This window comes from Ochotona princeps, chromosome 20 (assembly GCF_030435755.1).
Source record: "Ochotona princeps isolate mOchPri1 chromosome 20, mOchPri1.hap1, whole genome shotgun sequence".
Classification (NCBI taxonomy): domain Eukaryota; kingdom Metazoa; phylum Chordata; class Mammalia; order Lagomorpha; family Ochotonidae; genus Ochotona; species Ochotona princeps.
The window spans coordinates 24,666,869-24,680,675 of record NC_080851.1 but is presented as its reverse complement, the minus strand read 5'-3'; the positions used below and the strand labels follow the sequence as shown (position 1 = coordinate 24,680,675).

Below are 13,807 nucleotides of genomic sequence, written 5' to 3'. Positions count from 1 at the left end.
CAAGTGCTGGCTTCAAACCACAGCACCACAACATGTTAAAGAAATAAAATGCTAAGGTGTGAGAGAGGCTGCTAGAAACTTCCGGACAAGAGAAAGTGAACAACAACACAAACAGCCCTGAGGTCCAGCCTCACCTTTCCCTCCATTGCTGGGGAGAAAGGCTCCCCATGGCCTCTGGCGCCTGGGGCTGGGGATACAGTATGCCTTGGGAAGCAAATACAAGTAGTAGAGATGCCCTTGGCCCCTAGGGCACCTGCTTCAGCAGTTCGAGGCTGCGGTGAGGTGGGGCAAGAGATGCTGAGTTGCAGGTGCCTGGGGAGCTTCCGGGGAATGACTTGGCCTTTGCCAGAACCCCTCCCTCCCTCCTTCCCCCAAGCAGCAACTGGGTCAGAGGAACCCAGGGCACTAGGAGGAAATGGTTACAGTTTTTGACTATGCTGGGGAATATGAAGGGAAAGACAGATGCCAGTTAAGGAAACTGGGACATGGTGACAGCTATCATGTTACGAGAAAAGACGGGGAGGGCCCAATGCCATGACTCAGTGGCCAAATCCTCATCTTGCAAGGGCTGGCATCTCATATGCATGCCAACTCCTGTACTCTGGGTGGGCAGAATTTGATTGCTTTAATAAAGCTGAAATAAAAGCAAAAATGTATGAGTTTTCACATTTGAAAGTTACTTAAAATGTATTAAAGGCCAAAGAATGAATAAACGTTAAATCCTTTTTTTTAAAGAGTTTTTTTTTTTTTAAGTTTTTATCACAAAGTCAGATATACAGAGAGGAGGAGAGACAGGGAGGAAGTTCTTGTGTCCGATGATTCACTCCCCAAGTGACCGCCAAGAGCCGGTGATAAGCCGATCTGATGCTAGGAGCCAGGAATTTCTTCCAGGTCTCCTAGACGGGTCTCCCAAGGCTTTGGGCCATCCTCCACTGCTCTCCCAGGCCACAGGCAGGGAGCTGGGTGGGAAGCCGGGCTGCCGGGATTAGAACCGGCGCCCATATGGGATCCTGGCGCGTTCAAGGCGAGGACTTTGGCCTCCAAGCCACCGCGCCGGGCTCTAAACATTAAATCTTGAAATAAAAGATTTACAAGTATGAACTGTTGAATACTTTAGAAAGTTATTTAGCCACACGTCTTACTTACGAAAAACTAATTCCGTAGGGCTGAACCTGGGGACTGCGAGAGTCGGTGACCCCGACTTTCACAGGACTGCAGAGGTTTACCACCCCACGCGCAGGCGGCCTCAGAACAGCCCCAAGAGCGTGCTCCAGCGTGGCGGGCCGAGCTCGGTGCCGCAGGACAAGTACGGGCTCCGTCGTTTTTCCTTCGTGCACCTCAGGCGGACCCCCGGCCCACGGCCCCAGCCCGAGCTGGCCTGACGCGTGTCTCTCTGCCTTTCCGGGATTTTGTGTCGAATCTGCCGGAGCCGCAGCGCGCGGCGGGGACAGTGCGGCTGCGCGCGCCGCGGCGTTTACGCGGCGATTTCATCATGCTCCGGGCCGCGCCGCGCGCCGCTTCCGCCGCCGCCCCCCGCGCACCGCCCCGCGCTGCCGGCTCATGCCCTCTCCGCGCCCGGCGCTTCTTGGAGCAGCCAGCGCAGTCCTGCTGCTCTCGCTGCCCGCCCGGCCCTCGCTCCCGCCCCGCCGACCCCTCAGCGCGCCCGCCCGCTGCCGAATCGCCGTCCCCTCCGCCGCCGCCTCCCGGAGCAGCATGGACGGCGCCGAGGCTGAAGAGGTGCTGGCGCCTCTCAGGCTAGCCGTGCGCCAGCAGGTACCGGCGATCCGCGCGCACCCTTGTTCAGCCTTGCTGGCCTCTCCCGGGCCCGGTCCTGTCTGGCCTGTCTTTCCTTCCATCCTCCCCAGGTGGCCGTCCACCTTGCTGCTTGCCCTTCTGCCTCCATCCTTCTTCCTCGTCGTGCCCACTTTGGAGCATGTCCCACCACGCCTCAGCCGACCCCAGGCCTCCCCGTTTTTCTCGGATGACCCCCTGTTTAGGACATTCAGCCCAGGACGCCAACCTTGCTGTGGCCGCCTGCGCCTTTTCTGGCTCCATTGAGGCTGGATAGGGGGTGGAGGGTGAGAGGCGTCGGGTCTCACCTCGGGTCCTAGCTGAATGAGCCTGACTTGGGCTTACTCTTTGTGTACCCCAGAACTACTGGGTTCCCTGGTCCTGGGCCTGGCTTTCTTTAACCTTTAGGATGCTCCGGCCTGACCCCTCCCTTGGTGCGGAACTGGGTTGGTGTCCAGGTGGCAGTTGAGAAGATGCAGGAGGGAACATGAATGGAACTAGGCGTCCAACTTTTCTTGTGAGAAAGATGTGGACCCTTCGGCCTCCGCCCTGCCGTAATTTCTGGCTTCGGGGCCACTGGGCCCCGCAAGGCCGTGCGAGTTTGCTGAGGTCCTCGGCGAGCACAGCCCTGCGTGCATACCGGGGAGGTTTCTGGTCTGCGGGACTGGGTGTTTTAGTGCCGGCTTCCTTTTCTTTGGCCTCTGCGTACAGACGTGGATTCAGAGAGGGCCAGCCGAACGTGGTTTCTCATGATTGCCCTCACGCAGTGAGTTGGTGCCGGTGGGACCCCGGGAATTGATGATGACCTGGTAGAGGAATCGCCAAACGGGTTCCTCCTGCACGGGCGCCTGATGCAATCATTTGCCTTGGCCACTAGCGTGGTGCTCGGAAATGATGCACTAGGGTAGAGCTGCTGTGAATTCACCGAGTCCTCCCGGCTGCTGGCTGCTCTGAACGGAATGGTTTAATAGTACTTTTTTTTTTGAAATGTCGCTGTGCGGTGATATTTTTTTTCTTGTTAGTTTCAAGGGCATCGTATGCTCATTCTTTCATTGACCAGGTAGAATTAGGTGTGGTTCCTCTGTCTTTTCTGTAACTGTCATTTTTCCCCCTGTCCTTCCCTGTAAAAAGAAGACTACGTCTAATTTAGGGGGAAAAAAAAAACACAGCCCAAACCCCTCCCCCTGCCACGTTAGCCTGTAGCTGCATGGGATCCATCCGTGCTGAGATGGATCTAGTTAGCCGAAGGAAACTTTGATTCCAGACCAGCTTGTGTATGTGTTATGTTGACTTGATGGCTGATCTTTAGAATTTATTTAAGTTTCTGAGTGCTTGAGAGGTTAGTGTAAATTAGGTTGGGCTCTTTTTCTAACGATCTGTCAGTTACTGGCCAGGAATTTTGAATCATGCCGAATTCAGGGAATTTAAATCTCATCTGGTTAAACCTTATTTATTTATTTATTTATTTTTGCATGTGAGAAAGTGAGACATACTGTCGCTTTTACCCACTTTGTCGATTTCCAAAATGAAGCCGGTGTCATTGAAGACCTCCCTGGCGTGAGATTTTTCGAGTGCTGAATGACTGGTTTGCGGTATATATGCTTCCTGTAAATTTGCTTCTCTGGACAATGACCAAAGTGAACCTGTGACTTTAAGAAAGCAGCTGTGTTTGTGGCCAGTGGCCAAAATCAAGCACACAGGACACTTAGAACTGTGGGGACCCTGTGTCTGTAAAGACTTTTCTGCTGACTGATGATTCTAACAAAAGTGGCTCTTGGGGCCACAGTATAGTAAGAAGGTTGATAGTTGAATGGTCTGAACCCATATTTTCCAGATGACCAATGTATTATATTATAAAACCAAAGCATAAGATATAATAATGGGTGGGGTACAGCATGATGGGTCAGTTGGCTGATTCTTTGCAAGCACTGGCATCCCATATGGATGCCAGTTCATGTCCCTTCTGTTCCACTTCCTGTCCAGCTCCCTGCTGTGGCCTGGGAAAGCAGTTGAGGACAGCCCAAAGCCTTGGGAGCCTGTACCCGCTTGGGAGACCCAGAGGAGGCTCCTGGCTTCTGGCTTCAGATCAGCTCAGCTCCAGCCGTTGTGATCGCTTGGGGAGTGAACCAGCAGGTGGAAGATCTTTCTGCCTCTCCTTCTCTCTGGAAATCTGCCTTTCCAATAAAAATAAATACGTATACTTTTTAAAAGATGTAATAGTAGATTTAATAGAGTACAAAAAATTCATTCCTATTGGTTCTGAGTTAAAAATAACCTTAAAAAAATTACCGCTTGTTGGAGAATTGCCATAGTATCAGGGAAGAGTGTCTAGGAGAGGCATTGGACCTGGCGGTGAGAGCTACTCATTATGGCCGTGTGTCACAGTGGAACCAGGTGTAGGACCTGGCTCCACGTTCATTCCCGCTCCCTGCGACCCGGGAACCTGGGGGGCAGCAGTGATGGCCCGAGTGGTTGGGTCCTGGCCATCAGCGCAGGAGCCCTAGCTGGAGTTTGTGGCTCTGCACTGTGGCTTGGCCCAGGACTGACGGGTACAGGCTTTTGAGAGTGAACCACCAGATGGAAACATGCTCTCTCTCTGCCTCCCAATTCATGAAGTACAATTTATAAGAATGTCCATAATTTTCTGAAATGTTTCTAAAATCATTTTTCCAACTACATAGGAATCTCTTCATATACTTTTCTCAAAACCTGATATTATAGAAAAAGAAAAAGCATGCATGAAAATCTCTCTTGTAAAGAACTTAAAAGATATGCAGATTTTTATTATTCTCATTATTCTAAATTTTATTTAGGAAAATAGTGCCATTTTATTCATGTTAGCATGTACTAAGCTTTTATTATTTTATGTTATTTTATCTGTCACAGAGGGATGGAGTTAACAGAGGCTGGCATCAGCGCCCAAGGGGCACAGATTGAGCGTGGTCTTGGGCAGTGCTGAGGAGGCTGCCTGTGGACTGTGGTGAGCCCTTGGTAAAGTATTGGGCGTTATTATTATTTTTAAAGGTTTATTTATTTTGATTGGAAAGGCCACTTTATAGAGAAAAGGAGAGACAGAGGAAGATCTTCTGTTCGCTGGTTCACTACTCAAGTGACTGCAATGGCCGGAGCTGAGCTGATCTGAAACCAGGAGCCAGGAACTTCTTCTGGGTCTCCCACATGGGTGCAGGGTCCCAAGGTTTTGGGCCATCCTTGATTGCTTTCCCAGTCCACAAGCTCGGAGCTGGATGGGAAGTGGAGCAGCCGGGACATGAACCGGTGCCCATATGGGATCCCAACGCATGCAAGGTGAGGACTTTAACCATTAGGCTATCGCACTGGCCCTGGGCCTTATCCTGAAGGACTAGTCTGTTGCTTACTGTAGTGCTGGCTTTAGCAAGCCATTGCTGGTGTGAAGCATAATTTTTTTTGTGTTCGGCAGCTTGATGGATATTAAAGAATTGTGTTTTGGATTTGCTAAGCTACTCATGACCCTTTGGGAGGCCTTTACATGACGGTTTACTGTCTAAACCACTCATGGTGTGAGTGCATGTCTGGGTAGCTCCCTGTGTGTTTCAACATTTCAAGTTTTCTTGTCGCTGGTCAGTAGTAGCAAGGAGAAGTAGCACATTGAGCCTTGGGTTTTTCTCTTCTTCCTTTTCTGAGCCTAGAGAAACTTTTAAAGTGCTTGCTTGGTCTAGATAGGGCAAGTGGAAAGTTTGTGAAGCTTTTGTCAATAGTTTGGGGAATCTGAGCTGAACTCCTTAGTTGTAACAAGAACCTCATAGCTGGGTGTATAAAGCCAAAGGCCTCACACAGATGAGGGCATGAAAACCTGCTCGTTTTTCTTGGCCTGCTGGATAACCACCTGTGAGGTAATTACAGACTTTTAGTTCTGATAAACCCATGGCAAGAAATGATTGAGGAGCTAAGCTTCTGATCAGTGATTCATGAAAGTAATTTAGAGGTTTTGATGACATTTCACATCAGTTTCTTTCAGTATACACACACGTGCCCAATGAGTAGATGGGTGGTGGAGAGAGAAGAAAAATAGTTGGAAAATGGAATCCTTAACTGCTTTGATTCCATGTCGGGATCACCTCCAGTTCGCTTGTTTACAGGAGCATTGTAAATCAGGGCTTAAAATTCTACTGTTGAGAATCAACCTGATTCGTTTCTTGCCTGGGACTTTGGAGGTGGTGAACTCAGCATCCTAAGAATTCTCAGGTTCACATTGCTGTATGTGGACTTGTACCAGTGTCCCTAATTCTGTGCTGGTCATCCAGGACAGTGAAGTTTAAACTCTTCCTGCCTGTTTACTTGCGACCTTGTTGGCCAGTTCCCTTAACTAGGACAGAGCAGCAGTACTGGGCCTTGACACAAGGGGGAGCATTCGGGAGAAGGACTTGCCTGCTTCCTTCGAATCTCACAAAGTCCTGCTGCTGCTGATGGGAGTACAGGCTGCCTCGGTGACTTCTGGCGCCAGGGAGTATAGGTAGTGAACACCTGGGACACAGGTGCCCTGACAGGTGGAGAAGCAGCTGGTGGCCATTTATTTACTGAACACTAGGTGCTGGACACTGTGCTGCTATGTTTAGATTGATACTAGTCAGTAGTTAGGAGGGTGCTTCAACACGTTCATGAGGGTCAAGCACGGTGGCGTAGTGCGCTTGAATGCTCCAGGATCCCACATGGACACCGGTTCTAATCCTGGCAGCCCGGCTTCCCATTCAGCTCCCTGCTTATGGCCTGGTAAAGCAGTTGAGGGCAGCCCAAAGCCTTGGGACCCTGCACCTGTGTGGGAGACCTGGAGGAAGCTCCTGGATCCTGGCTTCGGATAGATGCAGCACCGGCTATTGTGGTCACTTGGGGAGTGAACCATTGGACGAGGATCTTCCTGTCTGCCTCTCCTCTTCTCTGTGTATCTGCCTTTCCAATAAAAATAAAATAAATCTTTAAAAAAGAAAACAAGTTCATGATTTATTTTGGTACAGAAAGTTTCTGAAATCCATGTGTATTATTTTTTATAATGTGCATTTAAAATATTTATTTTTATTTGGGAAGGCAGAGCTACACAGGGAAGGAGAAACAGATCTTCTGTCCACTGGTTTACTCCCCTGAGTGGCTGCAACGTCCAAATCTGATCTGATACGAAGTCAGGAGTCTAGAGCTCCTTCCGGTTGCCCGTATGGTCGCCAGGGCCCAAGGACTTGGGGCATCTTCCACTGCCTCCCCAGGCCATAAGCAGTGCAGCAGCCAGGATATGAACTGACACCCAAATGGGATACTCGTGCTATAGGCAGAGGCTCAGCTTACTCTACCACAGTGCTGGCCATTATACAATCTGCGTTTTCCCCATACTTTTTGAAGACCCTTTGCATTTGAGTGCCAGAACTGACATGCCAGAATTCCTGTCCTCAAAGATCTTATTTTATAATGACAGGGGTGGATGAAATGCACGTACATAAGTAAACCAGCACATCCGTAGGACGGTGTTGGGTGTTGTAATAAAAAGATGAGTGAGTGGATGTGAAACATCAGCACCTGTGTATCACCCTTAAACAGCTCAAGAAACATTAACCAGAAGCTTCGCTGCTGTATAAACAATCGCCATGGGTATTTAGAGTATTTAGGTTACACAGCACATAGGAGAATGAATGTGCAATATTAACAGACAACCTAAGACAGGAATCCACGGCTCTCAACTATGGCAGACCCACAGACAGTGAAAATATTTTTATACCATGTACTTTGGAATTCCCTAAAATAATTCATAATTAAAATCATACAAAATATCTACCTAAATTTAGTCAAAGGAAAAATTGTGCACCCAGTGCCCTACTTTTAATACAAAGAAATAAGCTAGTGTGTAACATATTTGTATAAAGCAGTCACAGAGTGTCTTTCAGTAGGTTCTTAGGTGTGGCTGTGTGGCGGCTTGCACACCTGTACAGGATGTGCTGGGAGTGCAGTTGCTGTAATTGTTGCTCACACTGTGTGACTCTGCAGATGCCTCAGCGGGCTGCCCCTGGCGAGGGGTTTTTTTTTGCAAATACTGAACAACTTTTCCTTAAGGCATTTCTGTAAAATCCTAAAGAAAACAAAGTGTAGTCTTGCTTTAAATTATATTTTCTAGTGTGTATTCTTAGAAAATTCAAGGTAAGTTAACACTGTTGGAAAATGTTTGATTAGATGAATATACAACTGAATTAGTTTTAGTTTCAGATAGTCAAAAAAAGATTTATTTATTTTTATTGGAAAAGCATACCAGATTTTAATGGAGAGAAGAGACAAAGATCTTCCATGTGCTGGTTCACTCCCCAGGTGGCCGCAACGGCCGAAGCTGAGCCAATCTGAAGCCAGAAGCCCGGAGCTTCTTCCAGGTGTCCCACATAGATGCTGGGTCCCAAGGCTTTGGGCTGCCTTCTACTGCTTTCCCAGACCACAATCAGGGAGCTAGATGGGAAGTGGAGCAATGAGGACAGGAGCCGGCATCGATGTGGGATCCCAGCACTTGCAAGATGAGGATTTATTGGGCCCAAAATAATTACTTTAAAAACATTATTATTATTATTTTAATATGTATTTTTTAGTTTGAAAGTCAGATTTACAGAGAATAGAAGAGAGAGCAGCTGGGATATGGACCAGCACCCATATGGGATCCCAGCGTATGCGAGGCTACCACACTGGACCCAAAATGTATTCATTTGTTAGAGAGAGAACAAGCAAGTGAGCACTGATCCACTGGTTGGGTCCCTACTTGTTCACAAGAGCCTAAACTCAGCAAGGTCGAAGCCAGGAGCCAGGAATTTAATCCCCCAGTCTTCAGTGTGGGTAGCAGAAAGGAAAACCATCAACACTGCTTCCCAGAGTCTGCAATTAGCTTGCAGGAAGTAGGAACCACCTATTGGATCTGGGTGCACTGATGTACGACCTGGGTATTTTAACCTGTTTCTTAACCACCGGGCTAAGTGCCTACTCCAGTTCAAATAATAATTTTTTTTTTCACCTCCTAACTGGAACATTCTAAAGTAGCATGAGCTGTGGGAAAAGGAGGCTGTCAGTGGATGAACCGAGTAGAGCTTGGAAAATGACAGCCGTGAGCGGAAAGGGTGATGGCAGGCTCATGGGGAGCTGGGGTCTCAGGAGGCGGGAAGAAGGATCCTCTCTGAAAGGATGGAGGGCAACAGCATGGCGTATCCAGCCCTTGAGGAGTGTGGAAGGAAACCCACAAGAGGTGGCTTCAAGGGCTCGGCCTCAGGAGCTGGTGTGAGGCAGAACTATTTGAGGGATGTTTGTTAGAGGGCGTGTTGGAATGCCAAGCAGGGAAGGGAAGCACTTGACTGCTCGGCTACAGTGATCACAAGATGAGGGTCAACGGGAGAGAGATTGGACTGGGAAGTTTGAAGTGAAGATGACCAGATGTTGAGCTAAAGGAGGTTAATTTTGTCTTTCTGCTTGGAAAATGGTAGATTTTGTGGCCATGAACAGATAGACCGCATTCAAAAGAAGGAACAGTTTTGGATAGAACCAATCTTTCTGTTGGGAGTAAGTTGAGTGGGAAGTGTGTGTAGCCATGTTCAAGTTGAGGTGGTGCATAGCGTAGCAGCATCTGACGGTTTTTGTCCTCTACTGTATGTTATCTGCTATTGAAACTTCTTGATTTAAAATGTCTTGACAATTCAGTGACACAGCATTGCCCTGATTTTACAGTTGAGGAAATTCAGATGTTTAGAACTTGCTCAGGGTCTCCCAGTTTCCTGATGGGAGATGAAATCTTGTGTGACTGTTTTAGATGTAATTTCTGTGTGTGTGTCTCTGTGGATCTACATGCATTATATTTCTATTTTCTTGTGCTTCCTCAACTGGGAATTCATGTTCTTGAGCAGTTGTAGAGAAGTCACAGCTATCTTTTTTAAATAATTTATCTTTATTTTCTTTATTCTTCTGCATTCTAATTGAATGAAAGAGTTAGACTTTTCTGTCTTTAAATCTGCTTACCTCTCCAGTCTCTGAATGATTCTGGATATTTTCTTTAGATCTGTATTCTATGTCACTAATTCTTCCTTTGACTACTATTTTCCCTGCCGGGTGGATTTTTCGTTTCGGGGGTTATTTTCTGTAGGATATATGTGGTTCTTTTTCAGACTGCCTCCTCCATCTGCTTCCCCCAAAGGAAAAATATTGCCATGTGAGTGCTGTTATTTGTTGTCTATCTGTTCTGGACAATAAAGGCTAAGGGCAGACACCTTCTGTTACATAAAATGACCTCTCGTGTAATAAACATTTCAGTTGCATTATTCTTACACAGACCTCCTGCTTTTTAAAAACATGCTTAAAAGCACATTCATAACATTCTTGGTGTCTGAAACCGATCCTAAACATGAATCTTCTCGGTTGACCAGGGAGATCTCGTGCGAAAACTCAAAGAAGACAAAGCACCCCAGGTGGATGTAGACAAAGCAGTCGCTGAGCTCAAAGCCCGGAAGAGAGTCCTGGAAGCAAAGGTGAGTCTTGAATGCTAAAACAGGAACCTCCCTCAACATCTGACCGCAGGAGAGACCTAGACCGAGTTCTGAGTGTGTCATTTGGTTTCTCCGTTTGTCCGGAGTGTCTCCTTCCCTGCATCCTCTACCTGGTTGGTAGACTCCCCATCCATTCACAGCGCAGCCCAGGATGTCAGCTTTCCTATAAAGCCTAGCTGCTGCCTGCCCCACCCTGAGACTCAGGGCCCTGAATTGAAAACAATAAACCTCCCATGGCCAAACTCAGTTTGGAGTTTTAAAGTCATTGCTTTACAGTGGTGAGCACTGAAAATTCAGGTTTGATTTCTGCTGCCTATCCATCCCTACAACTCAGTACAGCTAGGGCTCACCATCGTGGAAGTGAGATTGAAGATATAGGCGGAACCAAAGCTTCCCTGATGAACTTTATGTTAAATGTGTTTTATGTTCAACTGAATTCATATATGGATATGTGTCAAGTTTCCATTCATCCCTCTGGTCACACTGTCTGATTAATCCCTTGTAGGAGTTGGCATTACAGCCCAAAGATGACATTGTAGACAGACCCAAAATGGAAGATACTCTGAAGAGGAGATTTTTCTATGATCAAGCATTTGCTATTTATGGAGGTAGGGGACTAACGGTGGTGTGGGTGGCTTTAATGTTATTCTCAAGTCATGAAAATGGTCGGCAAGTCAGTGTCTAATTCTATCAGGTCTCATGAAACAGGACAGATGTTTGCATTTGTCTAAAGCTGCCATTTGATGTAACAGTTGTTAATGCTCTCTCCCCCTGTTTATTCTTGAAGTCTGCTTCGTTTGCTTCATTTGAATGTAAGGAGCTGCTAGAGGCAAGTGCATGTTGTGAGCAAGGTACGCGATACATCCGTGTACTTCCAGATGCTTTTTTAAAAAATTCATTTATGTATTGGAAAGGCAGAATCCAGAGAGACAGAGTGATCCTCCGTTGCTTGGTTAGCTCCCCAAATGACCATAACATCCAGGGCTGTGCCAGGCTAGCTCCAGGAGACAGGAGCTTCTTGCAAGTCTTCCACATGGATGCCAAGAGTCTAAGCACTTGGGCCATCTACTGCTGCTTTCCCAGAGGGCTGGATTGGAAAGAGACTTAACTGGTGCTCGGGTGGGATGTGGATGTTGCAGGCGGTGGTAACCTTGCTGCACCATGACTCTTACTCTGTACTCATCCTTAAATGCACTGGACGCACAAGTGTAGTGGAGAGCAGTAGTGTCCTAGCCAGCTGTCATGTGCCCCTTCCCACAAGGGCAGTGGTGAACCGTGGGGCGTCTGCCAAGGAGAAATGTTCTTCCGAGGCATGTGGTTCAATCATGTCTGTGCCCTGCAAAGACATATAGATGAAGACCATTCATTGGTCAAGTGTGGAATTATATTTCTCACAGTCAACAGGGATCATTGTAGCAGTGTTAGCTTTTGTGCACCGCCAGCTTGATTCGAGTTTGGCTAAACAGCTCTTTAAACCTGTGTTCTCTTGAAATAAAAAATAGCAGCATAAAGACCAAAGAACATAGCAGACAGTTTAATTTAAAATGTTGTATCCTTGTTAGCAACTGCAGTGAGAATGATTTTCTAATTTCTATGTTAGGAAACTATCATCTCTAGATTTCAGTTTCTCGTATAAAAAGAGGAATTTTTATTGTTTTTAGTTCTGGACTGAAGCGTAGATGTGGAACCAGTTGGTTTCACTCCTGGTGGTGGCGCTTTGCCGGCTGGAGTTGTTGATCTGTGCCTGCTTCTAGGGCGGGCGGGCATCAGGGTCTGCCATTTCCTATGCCTCCTCGCCTTCCTCGCTGTGGAGCAGAGCCACGTGAGGTGCCCGTTCTCTCTGCTGCCCCGCAGGTGTGAGTGGTCTGTATGACTTTGGGCCCGTTGGCTGTGCCTTGAAGAACAACATCATTCAGACCTGGAGGCAGCACTTTATCCAAGAGGAACAGATCCTGGAAATCGACTGTACCGTGCTCACCCCGGAGCCAGTTTTAAAGTAAGATCCACTTGGAGGGGGGCATGGCTTATTGTATACATTTTGATAACTTTCTGATTACAGACAACGACCTGTAGTCGTGTAGAAAATCTGGAAAACACAGGAAAAAAAATATATGTATATCCCTGCTGTGCACATATTTTGTTGGACTCATCCTCCCCGTCTTTTTTCCTGTGAGTCCATGCGTAGTTTACTGTTGGTAGCACATTGCTGTTCTCGTGTAACGTACATTTGCATTTATTCATGTCATTAGATATCGGTCTGAGGCATTTTCAATGGTAGCGTAGCATTTTGTTTTATGAGTGTGTCCTAATTTATTATTGAATACTTATGTATTTAAGATGTTTTGGTTTTTAACTGCATCTCAGTGGATACACTTGGTGCCTATCTCTGATTGTTCCCTGGTTTAAATTCCTAGCAGTTCTGAGAGCAAAAGCAGATGCATTTTCAATCAAATACTTGGCGGTTTATATTGAAGTTGAGAGTATTGTTACCTGCATGATTGAAAGTAGGGCAAGAGTTCTTGAACATAGCACTGTGAAGGAGGAATTTTGTTAGTGCATTCACTTCATGTTGCCGAGCAAGAGCTAACTGTTAGTAATTGTGTTCTGCACACTGTCTCTTAGCTGTTTCAGCCTATACAGACAGGGTGAATTGCTTACAGTGGATCTGAAAGATCCGGACTGCCTGTTCTTCAGCCGCTTGGTCTGCAGCGAGGAGTGGCCAAGGGCTGTTAGCATTGTTCCTACAAGCCCTGGATAGTTTCCCGTATGACTTTATGATACCTTGTGAGAAAGTATAACTCAACTGGTGTCTTTTTTCCCTGTGGGAAGGAATAACTTGAGAGAGGGTAAGAAGAGGTTGGAGGAAGAGTGTCCTGTGGTATATAGGACTGCCTGGCCACTGATACATGATGACTGTAGCTAAGGAAACTTCTGTCCCTGGGACACTGAGCTATACCCTAGATAAATAAACACATTGAAGGCAGTTGTCTTAAAAGGTAACATGTATCTATGTGTTGATTTGCGGGAGAATGACAGATTGATTTTGGCATTTTTAACTAGGACTTCTGGCCACGTAGACAAATTTGCTGACTTCATGGTAAAAGACGTGAAAAACGGAGAGTGTTTTCGTGCTGACCATCTGTTAAAAGGTACAGTTCTTCGTCTTCAGTAAGTAGGGTAAAGCAAAACAAAAGGATTAAATTTTTCCTCTTAATCTTTTTCCATTCAGTTTTAAAATTTTTTTTATTGAGCCATGTAAATTGCAATCTTTGTTTTTTTTGTTAAGATTTATTTGTTTTTATTGCAAAGGCTGATTTACAGAGAGAAGGAGAGATAGAGAAAGCTTTTCCATCTGCTGGTTCGTTCCCCAAATGGCCACAATGGCTAGAGCTGAGCTAACCTAAAACCAGGGACCAGGAGCTTCTTTCAGGTCTCCCAGGCAGGTGCAGGGTCCCATGGCTTTGGGTCATCCTCCTCTGTTTTCTCAGGCCACA

General features: G+C 46.8%; 1 protein-coding gene across 1 annotated transcript in view; it reads left to right on the top strand.

Annotated features, from left to right (window-relative positions):
- Positions 1-1,509: 1,509 nt before the first annotated feature.
- The window catches only part of GARS1 (glycyl-tRNA synthetase 1), a 35,893-nt gene continuing 23,595 nt past the window's right edge, over positions 1,510-13,807 (top strand). The window contains exons 1-5 of the mRNA XM_004582402.4: positions 1,510-1,773; positions 10,194-10,295; positions 10,819-10,921; positions 12,168-12,309; positions 13,374-13,462. Of these exons, the coding sequence (XP_004582459.2) occupies positions 1,561-1,773; positions 10,194-10,295; positions 10,819-10,921; positions 12,168-12,309; positions 13,374-13,462 (649 nt within the window). The 5' untranslated portion in view covers positions 1,510-1,560. The remainder of the gene's footprint in view (positions 1,774-10,193; positions 10,296-10,818; positions 10,922-12,167; positions 12,310-13,373; positions 13,463-13,807) is intronic.